The sequence below is a fragment of the Lithobates pipiens genome, unplaced genomic scaffold (assembly GCF_037356315.1).
Source record: "Lithobates pipiens isolate NorthernLeopardFrog02 unplaced genomic scaffold, aLitPip1_a1.2 Scaffold_3, whole genome shotgun sequence".
Classification (NCBI taxonomy): Eukaryota; Metazoa; Chordata; class Amphibia; order Anura; family Ranidae; genus Lithobates; species Lithobates pipiens.
The window spans coordinates 101790956-101809127 of record NW_027507790.1 but is presented as its reverse complement, the minus strand read 5'-3'; the positions used below and the strand labels follow the sequence as shown (position 1 = coordinate 101809127).

Below are 18172 nucleotides of genomic sequence, written 5' to 3'. Positions count from 1 at the left end.
CTTTCACATTGTGGTAGTTTCCAGGTATTTACGCATTTTTAGGGCAGCGGTTCCGAAGTGCCGGAAAAGCATTTTGGAAACGCCTCAACAGGGGCGGTTTTAACCCGTTTTAGTGGGGCTAAAAGCGCCCCACTAGAGGCCAAAAACTGCTGCTTAAATAACGCTAAAGCGTGCGGCGCTTTAGCTCTACCGCAGCCATGGCCCCAGTGTGAAAGTAGCCTAAAAGCATTAATTGATTTAATGGAAATGGGTTTTTGTGAGCTTTTCAGGCGCTTTTTTATTTTTTTTTTATTTTTTTTTAGCACAAAAGCGCCTCAGTGTGAAAGGGGTCTTAGCCTAACAGCCCTGCTAGAATTTTCAGAAACCGCTTTATTTCTCTCATGAGAGAAGATGCCTGTATCGCAGTTTGTTCTTCAGCCACTAGATGTCACTCTTGCACCATAATAGATATAGCTCATTGCTTGTGCTATAGACGGCTTACTAACCATAGAGCTGTGCGGTTAGATAGTCTCCCTAACACGGCTCTGACATTTCCTGTCACGTTTTTATTTTCCTTCCTGTCGGCTAGACGCCGCTCCCAGTCCTGTATGCAGTGGCTCTTCCTGATATGAGCCCCTCAGATGGCTCTGCTGTACCCGGGGCCCGTGTTACGTGCGGGGAGCCCTTAGTGTCCCGTGCAGCAGAGGCTGACATGCTGTCCTATGGCTGGGAACGGTTAGGTGGAGGACGAAGCTGTCAGGCAGCACCTTATTGATTATTTCTGCTTCTTCTAGGCGTCCAGGGCCTGAGCTCCAATGGCGTGCAAGTCTAAGGTGGCCCCCAGCGTGGACTTCGATCACAGTTGCTCAGACAGTGTGGAGTACCTGACTCTGAACTTTGGGCCCTTTGAGAGTGTGCACCGCTGGAGGAGATTGCTGCCCTGCGATGAGTTTGTGGGAGCCAGGTGAGCGATGGTGACAGGTCTGGTTCTCATTATTTCACATAGCGCTTAACAAGATTCCGCAAACGATATCCTTATTATGTGACCCTAATTCAGTGGCTGACCATTATTTGGGGGATACGTTTAGACCGTTCTGCAGTGTGTGCGGGGTGATGAACGCACATAGATATGAATGGACCCGTTTCCCTTTCACAATAAAACGCACAGATGTGAACCGGCCAAATACAAACTAATGAGATTTCTAGTTGTAATACATTTCATACAGCAAAATGCAAGAGTTTTGCTGGATGAAAGTGGACAAGTGTGAATAAGGATTGTTATTGAATGCAAGGTATTCTCCGATTGGTTGACATAGGGAGTGAGGCCTCACCCATCCATCCCCTTTTTATTTTATTTATTTTATTTTTTCAACAGTTGAATGAAAAATTCAGATTCCCCCATTCATTCTGAGTTACTCCTGTGCTATTGTGTTCTGACAGCAGGAAAGGAATGCGATGATGATGATGCTGCTGGTGGCGCAGATCGATCGGGAAAAAACCCAACAGGCTGGTTATACAGAAGCTGATTGATATCTGTACAATGAGGGTTCCCATTAGGGCTGCAACTAACGATTATTTTCATAATTGATTAGTTTGCCGATTGTTTCGGTTAATCGATTCTTTTATTCAGCGAATGTACAAGGATTTTTTGAGTTAATATTTTTGTCTGAAAATTGATCTGTGTGGCCAGCATAAGGCTTGGTACACACCTATGCAGGTTGCTTTTGATCAATTTATGCAGTGCTTTTTGCTGTGCATGTTGATTTTTGCGCACAAGATTTGGCTGCGATAACGCACTACATGCTTTTCTGCAGCTTCTCCATTGAAGTATATTGAACCGAACAAGCACAGTTTTGCATTGAAAAAGGTCCTGGACCCTTTCCAGCACCTGAAAAAAGCATAAATGTGAACGTTAAATGAACTGTAGTGCGTTTCTGCAAAAAGCATCAAAAACACATGGGTGGGAACCAGATCTAAGACGTTTAGTAACATAATGTGGTTAAAAAATAAAATAAAAAAATAGCCCTTCATAGTACAACAGTGAAAGTAATATTTACAGTAGAGATTATTTGCACTTTTTGTTCTATAAAGGGCTCATTTTATTTATTTATTTATTTATTTTTACCCCATTGTTACTGGCCGATTAATCAATTGTGAAAATAGTAATCAATTAATGTCATAATCGATTAGTTGTCAATTAATCGATTTGTTGTTTCGGCCCTAGTTCCCATACATGGATGCCAGTCCCTGCTGAAATAGCCACGTTTTTATCCACGGATGGCTGGCGTCAGCTTTATTTCATAATTCTATTGGCCCGGTTTCGCACAAGGTAAGTAAGCATATCTTCTACCTGACAGAACGCTGTGAAAGCTTCATAATCGCTTTAGTAGTCAGTGCTGTTACAGTGATCAGTACAGCTGTCCAGGTTCTGTGGCCTTCTGCATACTGACCATGAGGGGTCGCTCACTTGGCACGGCCACCATTCGCAAAATACTTTGGAACTTTTTTTCATTGATTTGCAAGCCGTTCTCTGGTTGAATGAGGAAGAGAAGGGGATGGTGAGGCCTCACTCCCAATGTCATCCAATCGGAGAACACCTTGCATTCAATAAAAATAATATAAGGCATTCTGTGACTTGTGGCAGGGTCAAGTGTCTGATCTTCAATGGTCAGTATACGGAAGAGCACAGATCCTGCATGACTGTGACGTTCACTGTAGTAGCGCTGACTACAGTAGTGATTGTCAAGCTTTCATAGTGCTCCGTCAAGTATGATATATGCTTGCTTACATTGGTCTAAGATGTAACGATGTAAATAAGATTATATCTGGAGTTGAGTTTCAAAGGAACCCTGTCACAAAATCTTACCGTTTGTAGCCAAACCCCTCTGACAATTTTAATACATGTATTTATTAAGGCACTTTCTGAGAGTTCTAGGCAGTGATATCAGTGCTGATAAAAAAAAACACTTCTAGCAGTGTCAGATCCACAAACTTCTGGCCAACCCACAGAGCCCCAGCTCCTACATCACAGTATAAAAGCAAAGCTGCAGCTTGGAGCAAGAGGAGTGAAAACTAAGGATTCATGTACACTACAGCTCCTAAACTTGAGTTTAGGAGCTTTTGGGGTTTTTGTGCCAAAGCTCGTAAACTCAACTCCAAAAAAAGCTTATGTGTTCATGTACACACAGGCTTTTAGGAGCTGCTGTGATAAGGGGAGGTTCAACTGCTTTAACGTGGAAAAAAAGCGTTCGGATAGGAACATTTTGACCGCTGTTTGCAGTTGGGCAAGTGTACATGAAGCCTTAGCCTTAGAGCGGGCTCGCACCAGTGCACTGTAGTTTGGGTGCTGCACGATTGTATTCATATATTCCCATTGACTTTTATTAGACTGTGCGTTTTCTGAAAGCGGGACTTTGTGTTTTCATTAAAGAGGAAGTAAACCCTGATGAGTTTACTTCCTCTTTAATTCCCTGCAAAGGCAAAGCATAATGGACTACTATGCATCGCATAGTAGTCCATTATGTGTCACTTACCTGACACAGGAGCCAGCGAAGTCGCCGCTGTCCCCTGTAGTCCACCGCATCCATCTTGGTGGTGGCGTCTCGCAGCTCCGCCGCTGTCATTCGGCGAAGCCGCGATGACGTAACTCCCGCGCATGCGCACGGGAGTCAACAAGCGCGGCAGCTCCATTCTTGGAAATGCCGCGGTCTACGGCGCATGCGCCGTAGACAGTGGTGCCCGTTTTCGGGCAAATATCTCCTAAACCATATAGGTTTAAGAGATATTTCTTGGACCTACAGGTAAGCCTTAGTCTAGGCTTACCTGTAGGTCAAAGTGGTTTGTAAGGGTTTACAACCACTTTAAAACACAGGTTATAATAGAAGTGAGTGGGAGCGCACCTAAAACCATGGATAAATCGATGTGCACACAAAAACCACAAGGCATCCGTGTGAACCTGCTCTTAAAGTATGGGGTAGCTCAAAAGGGATAGGAGTGGGGATTCATTAACTTTAATCGAAAGAACTTACCATTTTAACTGAAACAATCACCTTCCTCTAAAATAATACTTTCATACTAATAACGCTGTTCATAACCAAGTCATCCACAGATCTGCCTTGAGCTACATCACCAAACCAGTTTCAAAATGTCACTCAAACTGTCCTTTGCCTCCAAGACCTCCTGTTATCTAGCTCCATTCGTCACCTGTGTATTATTATTCTAGCTTTTACATCAACTCATCCACACAGTAATTACCATTTATATCACTTGCCCCTCTCTTTAGGTGGCAAATTGTCACAAGCAGGGTCCTCTGAACCCTCTTGTACTGTTGGGGGAAGTATGTGGACACTGCAGCCCAAGTTATGGCTTGCTTTGTATCCGCTCAGACAGCGGTAAGACATCTCTTCTGGTACACACAAATAGACTTGCATTTGCTGACGACGTGACTGTATATGGTTACTGAAAGGCATTTGGATAACATCAACACTCTGTGTGTAAGAATGTTTGGTAAATGTGGACCTCAGTGATCCCTGACACTGGGCCAAATCCATCCTGCTATCAGGATTGCTCCCCAGGGTTTACAGGTGTCTAGAAATGTATGGGCAGTCTGAAAAAAAAAATGCAGATATGGTAACGGGGATTTGAGAAGAAGCGTTGTTTACGCGCAACATGTAGAGCAAAGCTGAGGGTTTTTTTGACGCACTACTTACTCAAATTCTCTAACTCTCTAGAGCAGGGGTCTCAAACTGGTGGCCCTCCAGCTGTTGCAAAACTACAAGTCCCATCATGCCTCTGTCTGTGGGGGGTCATGCTTGAACTGTCAGCCTTGCAATGCCTCATGGGACTTGTAGTTTTGCCACAGCTGAAGGGCCACCAGTTTGAGACCTCTGCTCTAGAGTGATCAGTCTGGTCCTCCTGATTTTTTTTTTTATTGTAACGTGTGTGTAGGTGGTGCATTATTCATTCACAATATGCCTATGAGCGTGATTTATGAAATTTTATGTAATTATCTTGATTTTATCTATTTTTGTAATATTTTTTGTTTGTTATGCCTAAAAAGTCCATCATCCAAAAAATTATAATTTTCTCAATAATCCAACTATCAGAACGTGGCAAATTTATACCCAAGTGTTGTATCCATAGTACTACTCTGTGGAGATTTCTAATTATGGTATAGAAGTATGGCCAAAGCTATTTTGGCTGTACTTCTCCTATGGATCACAGGAGTGCATGTCGTTCTGCCCTCCTGTGACCGGTTTTCAGATGACAGCAGGCTAAGACTGCTGTCAGCTCACTTCTCTCAACTGGTGCAGTTTTGGGAAAGATCCCAACCATATGTTCAGTATCTGCCCAAAAACCTGGGCCAGCACCTGGCTCTGCCTCTCTGCAATATGCTGAGAGCCTGAGTTAGCCCCTCCCGCCCCTACACATCCCAGTGCTCCAGTGAGGAGGGGAGAGCAGGGAGCCGCTGGCTGACAGTCACGGCTCTCTGTTCGAAGCAAAAGGGGAGAACTGAGCAATCAGTAGTGTTTAATCATTCAGTTCTCACTGCAGAGCCAACGGAGGAGAGATGCAGCATCTGATGCCACAAACACCTAGGTGCGTATAACTGTTTTTTTGTTTGTTTTTTTTTTAATCGCAAACTTCTCTTGTAAGGTTGCCAGTGGAAAGAAAAATGACCACAGAGAATTTTGTTGAGATGGGTTTTCTCAAGCAGATTTAATATAATTGTACCTTGAAACGGTTACTTGAGTGGAGCTCAGGAACTGCTTTTCATTGGTTTTTATTGAAAACCAGCTATTTAGATAAATATACCATGTCAGGCCCCCAAGAGCTGTACTCCACTGCAGTAGAAGATCATGTATGTTTGATCTTCTCCCTGATGGCCTGTTTCTCCTACCTTTTTTACAGTGCTTCAGTTTTGGCATTCAACACTTCTGGCAGTGTCAGTTGTGTGACCCTTGCTGTAAACTGGTTTCTCCCTCTGACCCCCCTACATCACTGTGGGAATCGGCAATGACATCTGGGTCAGTGGAAGGATCCGCAGTGAGGGAAACGGGCATCTGGCATTTATGAAAGTGACAAATGTTGAAAAGGTTTTCTGAGGCTCCAATACTAGAATGGAGGTAAGGTAGGAGTAATGGATCGAAAGATAAGTATACTCCCTTCTATTGCAGTAAAGTGCAGATTTAAAATCATTAGAGGCCTGATAGGTTCTCTTTATGTAGATTTGTAACTAGACATTTGTTTATGAATTTCTGTACATCTAAATATGCTTTTTCTATTCTTTGTTTCACAGGCGCAGTAAACACACTGTTGTAGCTTACAAAGATGCTATATATGTCTTTGGTGGTGATAACGGGTAGGTTTAAAATAAAATATGTAAATTTAAATATTGTATGACCCATCCCATGCAGTATTTTCACTCTGGTATTTTTTTTGCAGCCAGCTTTCTCTTGAAAGCGTTTAGGGCGGCTCATAGACCACTGGAAAGCTTTCAGAAGCAGTGGAAGAGAACATCAAATCCCAACTCCACCTAACCCCCCCCCACACCCCGCCCGCCACTCGCTGGTGTCTGTCCAGCTTATGGCTTCCACTGGATCATCTGAGAAACGATCCAGTGCCTCCAGCTGGTCACAGAGGTGATAAAAGGCTAGATTGTCTTTGATCGCCACTATTGCCTTGGAGGATCGGATCAACGTCACTTCTGGTCCAGGGTGGAAGTAAACAAATTTGCTTTATATAAAAAAAAAATCTTTTTTTTTTTTTTGTAAAGAGATTTGTGTTTATTTTATTTTTTTTTTTTGTTTTTTTTTTACCCCATATTTCTCCATAAAGAGGACCTGTCATCCTTATAATTGAAATAAAAATGATTAAAAAAAGGGCTGATTTAAAAAAAAAAATAGGAAAAAAAAAATAGGAAAAAAAATATATAAAGAGCCCCCATCCCTCCATACTCGTGCGCAGAATTGAATGCATATGTAAGTCACACGCGCATATTTGAAATGGTGTTTGCGCCACACATGTGAGGTATCTCCGCAAATGTTGGAGCAGGAGCAATAAGTGTAGTGCTAGACCTCCTCTGTTATGCTAAGCTGGTAACCTGTACAGGCATTTAAAGCATCACCTATGGAGATTTTTCAGTACCCTAGTGTGTCGCCATTCCATGAGAGTGCGCAATTGTGAAGAGTGGCATTTTGGGTATCTAGTTACTCGGCATAACATCATCTTTAATACTATAGAAGCAAATTGGGTTATGTTGTGTGGTGGTGTGTGTTTTTATCTTATTATTTTTTTTATTTTATTTTTTATTCATTACCCCCAAAAAATTGCGTTTCACAAACCACAACATATTATGTAATGTCATTTTCTAGAAAAAAAATGCTGATTTAAACTTGTAAACAAAAAGTGTCAGAAAAGGCTTGGTCTTCAAGTGGTTAGGAAAATTTCACTCTGTCCTCTTTACCATTTATCATTGAAAGTAAAAGAAAATCCCTCATTTTGTGTTGTCCCCAGAAAAGTAGTAGAGGTGAAATCTTCCAATGGGCACAATTGTTCTGGGGGTCCCCAAGAGATTCCTTTAATTTTGCAGGGATTTCCTGTTTGGCTACGGGACAGGACATGATGGTAAATCTCCCCAATGGGACACAGATGATGATGGGGACGGCGCGCGGTATCTAGCAGGGTTATAACTATCCCTTGCTCTAGCCAAAATGGGCGGGGGGGGAGCCGGGGGGATATAGCTTTGTCTATAGTTCTACTTTAAAACAAGCCCTTGATGACTTCTGTAGCTGCATGCACTGTGGAGCAATTATTCCCCAAACTTCACAGTAGAAGCACTGAAGTCATTCAAATAATTCTCTCCCCAGCTCACTCTGCCCCTCCTCCCCGGTATTGATTGGGTAGCTTTCTAATCTCTAACATAGAGCAGCTGGTATGTGAGCAGGGCTAGCTGGGCTGCTGAGAGATTGACCTGAGGAGATGCAGTGATTTCTGCTTTAAAATGGTTGTATAGTCAATTTTTTTAACTTTTACCTACAGGAAAGCCTATAATAAGGCTTACCTGTAGGTAAAAAAAAAAAATCCTAAACCTGTACGGTCTAGGAGATATTCCCCTCGCTATGCGCCGCTGACTGCAGCGGCGCATGCGCACAAGGGGATTCGCGGCTGAAAGCCCGGCAGACGCCGGACCCTGCCGGGAAGAAATCTCCCACGCCCATGCACGGGAGTGACGATATCGGGGCTCCGGCGCTGTGGGAGCATATCGGCTCCCTCGGCGTGGATCAGGCCAGATGTTGGGGCCTCGTTCTAAGGTAAGTATTTCATAATGAGCTAGTATGCGGTGCATACTAGCTCATTATGCCTTTTCCTTTTGCAGGTTGGAAAAAAAGAAACACGTTAGCGGGTATACAACCGCTTTAAATATTGAGGATGAATTGCTCCACGATGGATAGATAGCCTGGTCCCAGCTTAATGTCAATTAATTTTAATTATTTTTTGACAAATATATGCATATATATTATGCAGTGATTTAAAGAGTCCATAGAACTGTTCTTTGTCTCCGAAGGGAGAGAAACACTAGGGACCGTTTTTATGGACAAAGCAAGTAGCTTACTTGTATGCTTTTGGTTTGTTGCAGGAAATTGGAACACATGTAGGAACCTAATACAAATAAAGGGAGAACCTGAGTACTCCATGCATATTATGCCCTAGGTTCAGTTCAGACCCCAGATCAAGATCTGCAATTTAGGAACCCTGACTAATTTCACACTGTGCTGTGTAATTACAGTACCAGAGCACCTGGAGGAACCCCATGTAAATAAAGGGAAAATACAAGCGCTATACAGAAAATGTTTTGGGTGGACAATTTGAGTCTACTCGGACTGAGCATACATACTCCCCATGTGGGTTATCATGCAGTTAATTTGTCTTAGCAATTCTTCAGCTGGAATGTACGGCCTGATATAAAGGTACTAGAGACAAAGAACAATATTGGCATAGTTTTTGAAATGCAATCCTCAAGTTATAAAATAGTATGCAAAATGGTGGGCATCTTAACTTGTAGGTAAATGTTACTCCAAATGTAAAGACTGAAAATACCGTATACTTTCCTTTTTAAGGCTGGATTCACACTTATGCATTTTTAGTGCTTTTTGCATTTTGCAGATTTGCACTACAGTCCATTTAACATGGTTTCCTATGGAACACGTTCTGTAGTGCAAATCTGCAAAAAGCACAAAAAATGCATAGGTGTGAATCCAGCCTAACACAGGATGTCAGGTGGAGAAATGAGTGTTAACATAGTTATTATTATTTTTTTTTATTATTGCAGGAAGAACATGCTAAATGACTTGCTGAGATTTGATGTGAAAGACTGCTCCTGGTGCAGGTACATGTTTGTTCTGCCAGCATTGTGGCTGCTTTATAACTTTATTTGCTCTGTGTCAGCTCATTATTTTATGAAGTATTTAAGATGTACAGGAAGTGAAGGGAAATCGCCCCGAAATGGGCACAGATGATAATATAACTGGACAGAGGCAGTAACTCTTTCCCACTCTTTCCAAAACAAAGTGTTTTGGTGGCAGTTGAGCCTTTTTTATATTTTTTTCAAAATTTTTTTGTTTGATTCATTACTATAAAAGCAACATCTTTATATTGCTGTTTTGTTTTTGTTTTTTCCTTTCTGGACTATGTTATAGAGAATGGAATTTGTTCTATAGCAAATAAATATTTGTATGTGCTTAAATTAATAGGGCTTTTACAACAGGAACTCCCCCAGCACCAAGATATCATCATTCAGCTGTGGTATATGGAAGCAGCATGTTTGTGTTTGGTGAGTAAAATGACAGTTCTAATATATAGTGTACTGTGTGTGTGTGTGTGTGTGTGTGTGTGTATATATGTATATGTGTATGTGTGTGTGTATATGTATATATATATAAATTATATTGTCAAAAGTATTGGGATGCCTGCCTGTACTTGCATTGTAAAGCAGCCCTTCAGTATATTATTTTTTTTTTTTTTTTTTTTTTTTTTACTTTCAATCTATTAAATCTTCTGCCCTTGTTTGTTTTAAAGGGGTTGTAAATGTATTTTTTTTTTTTTTTTTCTTCCTAAATAGGTTCCTTTTTAAACTAGTGCATTGTTAGTTCACTTACCTTTTCCTTCGATTTCCCTTCTAAATGTTTTTTTTCTTTGTTTTCTTTGTCTGAATTTATCACTTCCTGTTCCTCCTCGGTAAGCTGTTCTGGCTGACTAAACACCGCTCGGGTGATGGTGTGAAGTTTACTGAGGAGAAACAGAAAGTGATAAATTCAGACAAAGAAAAAAACATTTTTTTGAAGGGAAATCAAAGGAAAGATAAGTGAACCAACAATGCACTAGCTTAAAGGAACCTATTTAGAAAAAAAAAAAACTAAGCTTTACAACCCCTTTTAACTTTGGATATGTATATAGTATATGTGTGTGTGTATAATATAATATATATATATAATTTGTGTGTGTGTGTGTGTGTGTGTGTATATATCTATCAATATCACTTTTTATTTATTTATTTTTTCCTGACGGTAAATGCCTTATACAGCCCTTACTGTTTCTTGTAAAAAGCCTAGGCTTATCACATCATGCACAGCTTTCTCTCTCGCTAACTCTTATGAGAGTTTGCCAGGAAGGCGGGGGGGGGGTGAGTCATAAGGGGGCCAATGAGAGCTGCAGAGCTGGAGGTGTGTGTCTGTGTAAATCCAGCTTCAGCTGCCCACAGTTAAAATGATTGCAAACCGACTCGGTGGAGGGAGATTTCTGCAGCATATTTGGTAAGTACAGAATCACAATATATATAAAATATGCAAAGGGGTTGGAGGCAAGCTTCACAATGGCAAAGATGTTTTTGTTATAAACTATGTGAGCAGACTGCAGTTCCTCTTTAATGGCATCCCAGTCTTAGTCCATTGGGTTCAATATTGAGTTGGCCCACCCTTTGCAGCTATAATTGCTTCAACTCTTCTGGGAAGGCTGCCCACAAGGTTTAGGGGTTTGTCTGTGGGAATGTTTGATCATTCTTCCAGAAGGACATTTGTGAGGTCAGGCACTTATGTTGGACGAAAAGGCCTGGCTCGCAGGTTTTGCTCTAATTCATCCCAAATGTGTTCTATTGGGTTGAAGTCAGGACTCTGTGCAAGCGAGTCAAGTTCCTCCACCCAAATCTCGCTCATCCATGTCTTTCTGGACTTCGCTTTGTGCACTGGTGCGCAGTCATGGTGGAACAGGAAGAGGCCATCCCCAAACTGTTCCCTCAGAGTTGGGTGCATGCAGATGTCCAAAATGTCTTGGTATGAATATTCCTTAAGACCCCATTTACACCTGAGCGTTTTGTAGCTTGAAGCCTGAAGCTACAAAACGCTAGAGGGGAAAAAATCTATTATTCTCAATGGAGATGGTTCACATCTCCACTCCATGTTGCCTGAAGCTCAAACAAGTTCCGGACCCTTTTTTTGTCGCTCAAATTGAGCAGATTTGGGCGTTTTTCTTTTTAGCATTGGTGACCTTTTGCCCTGCACAAAATCGCGGTAAAAAAACGTGAATCGTGGTAAATTTGCGCTATTTTCTGCTTGAAAACGCTACGCTCAGGTGTGAATGCAGCCTTAGAGTTCCCTTCACTGAAACTAAGGGGTTTAACCCTTCATTATTTTATCCAAAATGAAAATAAGTTTTGCCTTTTTTAATATAACTGAAGTTAAATACAATCAAGTGACAGCTATCACGGGGGGAACTTTTCTTTGTACTGCTGTCACAGGGGGGAGGAATCGCACCGTGACTGCTGCATTGGGAGCATACAAACAGGTGGAACATGTTCCCAAAGGTGCACTTTATCCTTTAAGCTTTTTCCTAAACATAAGCGCTGATGCATATCATTAACATATATTTCTAGGTGGCTACACTGGGGATATCTACTCCAATTCAAACCTGAAGAACAAGAACGATTTGTTTGAGTACAAATTTGCAACAGGTCTCTGGACAGAATGGAAAATTGAAGGAAGGTTTGTAGATCTGTCTTTTGTCATGCTTAGTAGGCAATACATATTAACTGGTTCCCGACCAGCGCACGCCAATGTACGTCGGCAGAATGGCACAGGCAGGCATATTGGCATACAGGTACGTCCAATCTTTAATGCCGCCCTGCTCGCATGCTGGTCGGGACCCCCGTGAGTCCGGTCGTGGGTCCCGCACACTCGATCGCCGCAGGCATACCTGCGATCGTCTCACGGGGCGGCTGACCGAGGAAATGCCGTTGTAAACAGCATTTCCCCGCTCTGCCTAGCGACTAGTGATGCTGATCTCTCCTCCATGTGATTGGAGCAGAGATCAGTGTTCACTAAATTAAAGCCCAGCCCCCCACAGTTAACACACCCCTAGGAACACTAAACCCCTACACTGCCACCCACTGGTTAACCCCTTCACTGCCAGTGTCATTTACACAGGAATCACTGCATTTATATAGCAGTGATTGCTGTATACATGACAATGGTCCCAAAAATGTCCCATGTGTCCGCCATAATGTCGCAGTCACTAGTCGCTAGGCAGTGACTAGATAAAAATTGCTGATCGCCGCCATTACTAGTAAAATAAAAATGCCATAAAACTATCCCCTGTTTTGTAAACGCTATAACATGTGCAAACCAATCAAACGCTTATTGTGACTTTTTGGTAAAAAAAAAAAATATGTCGAAGAATACGTATCCGCCTAAACTGAGGGGAAAAAAAATGTTTTTTTATATATTTTTGGGGGATATTTATTATAACAAAAAGTAAAAAATTCGTTTTTTTTTCAAAATTATTTTTGTTTATAGCGCAAAAAATAAAAACCCGCAGGGGTGATCAAATACCACCAAAAGAAAGCTCTATATGTGGGGAAAAAAAATTTTGTTTGGTAGCCACGTCGCATGGCCACGCAATTGTCAGTTAAAGCGACGCAGTGCCAAATCGCAAAAAGTGGTCTGGTCTTTGACCAGCAAAATGGTCCGGGGCTGAAGTGGTTAAAACACAGTGGGTAAAATTAAGTTTTGAACCATGTCACCATTTTTTCTATATATATATATATATATATATATATATATATATATATATATATATATATATATATATATATATATATATATATATATATATATATATATATATATATATATATATATATATATATATATATAATTTCTAAAGGTGCTATTGACATGAACCTTTTCACTCCGTGTCAGTAACAACCCATGCAATCTTCACGTACAAAGAAACCAAAACAAATTAGTCCAGAAATTAACTTATGTGGAGTGAAACAGTGAAAAAGTATTGAACACGCTAACTGAAATTTATTTATTGCTTTGTACAAAATTCTTTGGTGGTAATGGCAGCTTCAAGACTCCTCCCATATGGAGAAACTAGTTCCATGCGTTGCTCAGGTGTGATTTTGGCCCATTTCACACAGTCTTCAAATCTTAAAGGTTTTGTGGGGCTCCTCTTCTATGAATCTTTAATTCTTTCCATAGATTTTCTATTATATTCAAGTCAGGTGAATGGCTGGACCATTCTAGCAGCCATATTTTCTTTCTTTGACACCAATTGAGTTCCCCCCCCCCCCATCTTCTTGGACAGCTACTTGAGAGATGATTGGCTCCGCCCTCTACAGGAAACACAAATCGGACACAATTTAATAGCCCCCCCCCCCCCCCCCTCCTCCTCTGACCCTCAGTTGTTTTGTGTTTCCATACCCTCCAAGAGCACACTGTAATGTTTGTTGTTTTTAAAGCGGGAGTCCGCGTTTTATTTTTTTTTATTTTTTTATTTATTTATTTTTTAAAAGCCAGCAGCTACAAATACTGCAGCTGCTGACTTTTAAAATGGTGACACTTACCTGTCCAGCGCGCCCGCGATGTCGGCACCCGAAGCCAATCTCTCGATCGTCTCTTGGGTGCTGCCGCCGCCATCTTGGGTATGGGAATCAGGAAGTGGAGCCTTTTGGCTTCATTTCCCGGTTCCCTACTGTGCATGCGCGAGTCGCGCTGCACAATAAGGATGGACCCGCTGCCACTGGTTGTGGCCATGTCTGGGGTGTTTTTCTATTTAGACCAAGAAGGGCCCCCTGTATATATTGGGTTACTTGCCTCCCTGGTGGTTTAGCAGCAGCAATTCCCTATCAAATCCAGCATCTAGCTGTGTGGAGAGACATATTGACACGGCAAGATGGCTCCGGAAGTGACATGCAATTCCGGGATGCTGTTTTCTCAAAGGATCTCGGTGTGATACAATGCAGACTCGCTGCTTTGGAAACCGTGCCGGACAAAGAGCCGGCTAGTTTAGCAGTGCAGCGGCGGTCAGCGGAGTCATACCAGCCAACGTACGTTCTCTTCTATGGAACTTGAGGACAGGACTGAGGATGGAGCACCCACTCGAGTTGAGCCAGCGGTGGCATCCAGGTCCAATTGCCCCCAGGGTAAGCCCTTGTCTGTGGATAAAGAGCTACTGCTGCAGGGGGGACTGTACAAGTCAGTTTTTTTTCTCAAATCGCCTTTCAGGACAATCCTGGAGAGAGCGCAGCTCTGCCCCTTTTTTCAGGAAACACTTGCCAACCTTTAAATCCCTCCCCTTCCACCATTGCTTCAGTTATTGTGTTTCCTCCGCCATGGTGTAAGAACTTGCGGGAAGCATAGGGCTGCGTTCTCTCCAGGGTGGAGTTGAAAGGCCTTACCTCAGTGAGGTGCTGTGTAACAGCAGTACGACCATCCCAGCTCCCTCCCGGTACGATCGGAGGGCACTCTGAACCCCCTAGCCTCTTCCAGCTCAGGGGAGCAGTGGCCAACAGGAGGTCGAGGCATCCGGGTTTTCTCCCTGGCAGGCACGTGACGCAGCTTCCTGTTCCGGCAGGGCGACGAGTGGTTCTGGCCGTCAGGAATGCAGGGGGCGTCTCCATACACCGGTGTTTCCGATTCCGGGCAGCGTAGTGACGTCAGACCCAGGAAGCTTAAAATTCAGCTGTTGGTTTTCAGTCCCCCGCTGAGCTCGCAGTCAGCACAGGTACCGATCAGGCCCAGGTAAGAGGGGCACAGCGGTGCTCTATATTCTTCTCCTTATGGGCTGTATGTTCTTGTTCTATGCTACCTCCCTTAAGGGAGCATGCCGCTACAGTCTGAGGTAACTTCTCTTGGACCTGTAGTCTTTTGGTGGTGGCACTGGTAACTCTGAGGGTCTAGTTTCTTCTGTCTGGTGGTGGTTGTGAGTGAGCACCGTTGATGGCATTAATCGGTCGTTGCAGTAAGACATCATCTATCGTTTTTTGTTTTTTAAGCTATCTTGGGAAAACCGAAACGTTCAAACCCCCAGGCTATAAGAAATGCCTCTCATGCAAGAATCCACTGCCAGAATCTTGGCAAAAAGCCTTGTGTAGATCATGCATTAAAGATCTGGTTGAGGAGGAATCCTCCCAACAGTACAGGGATCTTTGTTCCTCAGTTCAGGAGCTTGCAAGTTCCCGGAGCTCTGTTAAGACACTGCTGGTCCAGAGCTCAGCAGATCCGGGCAGTAGTCAGCAACCACCACTAAGTCCCAGGGCGTCTACCTCCAAATATGCGGAGGGTTGGGACTCGGAGGATGAGGGGGCAAGCACTCTTCCTTCGCTCAGGGATTCAGAGGGTGAGGTTCAACTACAGCTGTCATCTTCCTCTTCCAAGTGTAAGTTTTCCTTGGAGGAAGTGGACGGCCTTCTGAAAGCAATTTACACAATGTTGGATATTCAAGAAGAGAAGGTCCAGTTGTCAATTCATTATAAAATGTACCAGGGTCTGGACGACGCCAAGTCTAGGTACTTTCCAGTCCGTAGGGTATTGTCAGATACAGTCAGGAGGGAGTGGAATGATCCGGAAAGAGGCCCTTTCCTTTCCAAGACCTTGAAAATACATTTTTCCCTTTGACAACAAAGAATCAGAAGTTTGGAACAAAAAACCACGGGTCACTTTTTCGCAGGTATCACGCTGTACAGATTTAGCCTTTGAGGATATTTCTAAAGGTTCTAAAGGATGCAATGGACAAAAGGGCAGAATCCCTCTTAAAAAAGGCGTGGGATTCCGTGTCGGCTAGCCTCAAACCAGCTATGGCGTCCACAGTGGTGGCAAGAAATCTTGAATGCTGGGTGGAACGTTGTCACGAGTCACGTTGAGGCAGGAACATCCCGGAAGGATCTTCTGGAGTCTTTTCCGTTGATCTTGAAGGCTGTAAAGTACATGGCCGACACATCAGCCGACTCTATTAAAATGGCAGCCAGGTCTTCGGCACTAGTAAATTCTGCTAGGTGGGCTGTCTGGCTAAAAAACTTGGTCAGGCGATACGGCTTCCAAAATTAGGCTGTGCGGCCTACCTTTCTCGGGGGATCTTCTTTTCGGTCCAGATCTAGAAACCATTCTGGATAGGACAGCAGACAAAAAGGCTTTCCCTGCCAAAAAGAAGCAGGCAGCTAGGAAAATTTTTCGTGCTGTTCAGCAGTCCCGAAAGGGTAGGGAGGACAGCCAAAGCCGTTGGGCCCCCCAAAAGGGTAAGGGTAGAGGAGGGGTTCTCTTTAGATCCCTCTCTGACCCACCACCAAAAAACAAATGACAGTCCAGTTCCAGTAGGAGGGAGGTCGTCTGCCTTCCTCCTGCAGTGGAGCTAAACCTCTTCGAGACAGTTTGTGAGGAATATTATTGCTCAGGGTTACAGTTTGGAGTTCCTGGAGCCCCTTCCAAAGGACCATGACAAAGCCTCCACAATGACGAACCTGTTACAGGATCTGATCCAGCAGGAGGTAGTTGTCCAGGTCCCGAAACATCAGGAAGGGTAAGGTTTTTACTCCCACATCATCCTGGTGAAAAAACCCTCAGGAAAATATCGGTTTATTCTACATCTAAAAGTCTTGAACAGGTCAATCCGCTACAAACATTTTTGCATGGGCACAATCCATTCAATAACAAAGCTGTTAGCCCCAAACTGCTTCATGGCATCCCTCAGGTCTATCTACATGTCCCGATTGCCCAGGCCTCCTGTTTCCTTCGTTTGGCAGTCAACCTGGGGACATCGATCTGGCACCTTCAGTTCAGGGCCCTGCCTTTCGGGCTCTCGTCTTCCCCCAGGATCTTTACAAAGATCATGGCGGAAGCCCTGGAGCCACTAAGGTTGAGACGGATTCCTGTAATTCCGTATCTAGACAACCTGCTGTTTTTTGCGGACTCCAGGGAGCAGCTGTTAACAAATCTGCAGGTAGCACGGGTACACCTCAGAGACTTAGGATGGCTCCTCAACTTGGAGAAATCGAACCTAGATATAATCGGTTCTGTCCTCCAGAGAAGGTCTTCTTACCGCAGGCAAAGTTGGAAAAAGTCCAAATGGCAGTAAAGCAAATTCAAACAAATTGTTCAGTATCAGTCCGCACAGCCATGGCAGTGTTAGAGCTTCTCACGGCCTCAATGCCAGCGGTACAGTTGTCCAGGTTCCACTCCAGACCACTTCAGTTGTGCATCTTACAGACTTGGTCTCATCAGGTTTCGCTGGAGAAAAAGATCAAGCTTGCCTCAAAGGTGAGACAAGCTCTCTGGTGGTGGAGGGATTCAGCCAATCTAATGAGAAGCTTCCCTTGGGTTTTTCCGCTAGACAAACGTCTAACAACGAATGCAAGTGCCTGAGGTTGGGGAGCCCATCTGGATGGACTAACTGCCCAGGGGACTTGGTCCAAAGCGGAGTCCCAAAGGTCGTCAAACTGGCAAGAACTCAGGGCTATTTTCCTAGCTTTTCACCATACAGTGAAGGGACATCATGTCCATATCCTTTCGGACAATGACTGCAGTAGCATATGTCCTAAAGCAGGGGGGAACCAGGAGCAAGGGTCTTATGGATCTAGCCAATCAACTTTTCTGTTGGGCAGAGCAGAATGTAGCCTCCCTGTTGGCAATTCACCTAAAGGGCTCCCAAAATCTGTTAGTTGATCTGCACAGCAGAAGTCTGATAGAAGCAGAGTGGAGCTAGAATCGGGAGGTTTTTCTGATTACCAGAAAGTGGGGGTTCCCTCAGGTAGACCTATTTGCCAGTCAACAGAACTCCAAGGTCCACAGGTTCTTTTCTCTTCACCCAGAAGACCAGGCCTTGGGCATAGATGCTCTAGCGCATCCATGGCACTATCACCTGT

The 18172-nt window shown here is 43.5% G+C and overlaps 1 protein-coding gene across 3 annotated transcripts in view; it reads left to right on the top strand.

Annotated features, from left to right (window-relative positions):
* Nucleotides 1-542: 542 nt before the first annotated feature.
* The window catches only part of LZTR1 (leucine zipper like post translational regulator 1), a 63682-nt gene continuing 46052 nt past the window's right edge, over nucleotides 543-18172 (top strand). For all 3 annotated transcript variants that reach the window (XM_077462113.1, XM_077462112.1, XM_077462114.1), the window contains exons 1-5: nucleotides 543-943; nucleotides 6278-6340; nucleotides 9311-9367; nucleotides 9732-9811; nucleotides 11906-12014. In XM_077462113.1, the coding sequence (XP_077318239.1) occupies nucleotides 795-943; nucleotides 6278-6340; nucleotides 9311-9367; nucleotides 9732-9811; nucleotides 11906-12014 (458 nt within the window). In that variant the 5' untranslated portion in view covers nucleotides 543-794. The remainder of the gene's footprint in view (nucleotides 944-6277; nucleotides 6341-9310; nucleotides 9368-9731; nucleotides 9812-11905; nucleotides 12015-18172) is intronic.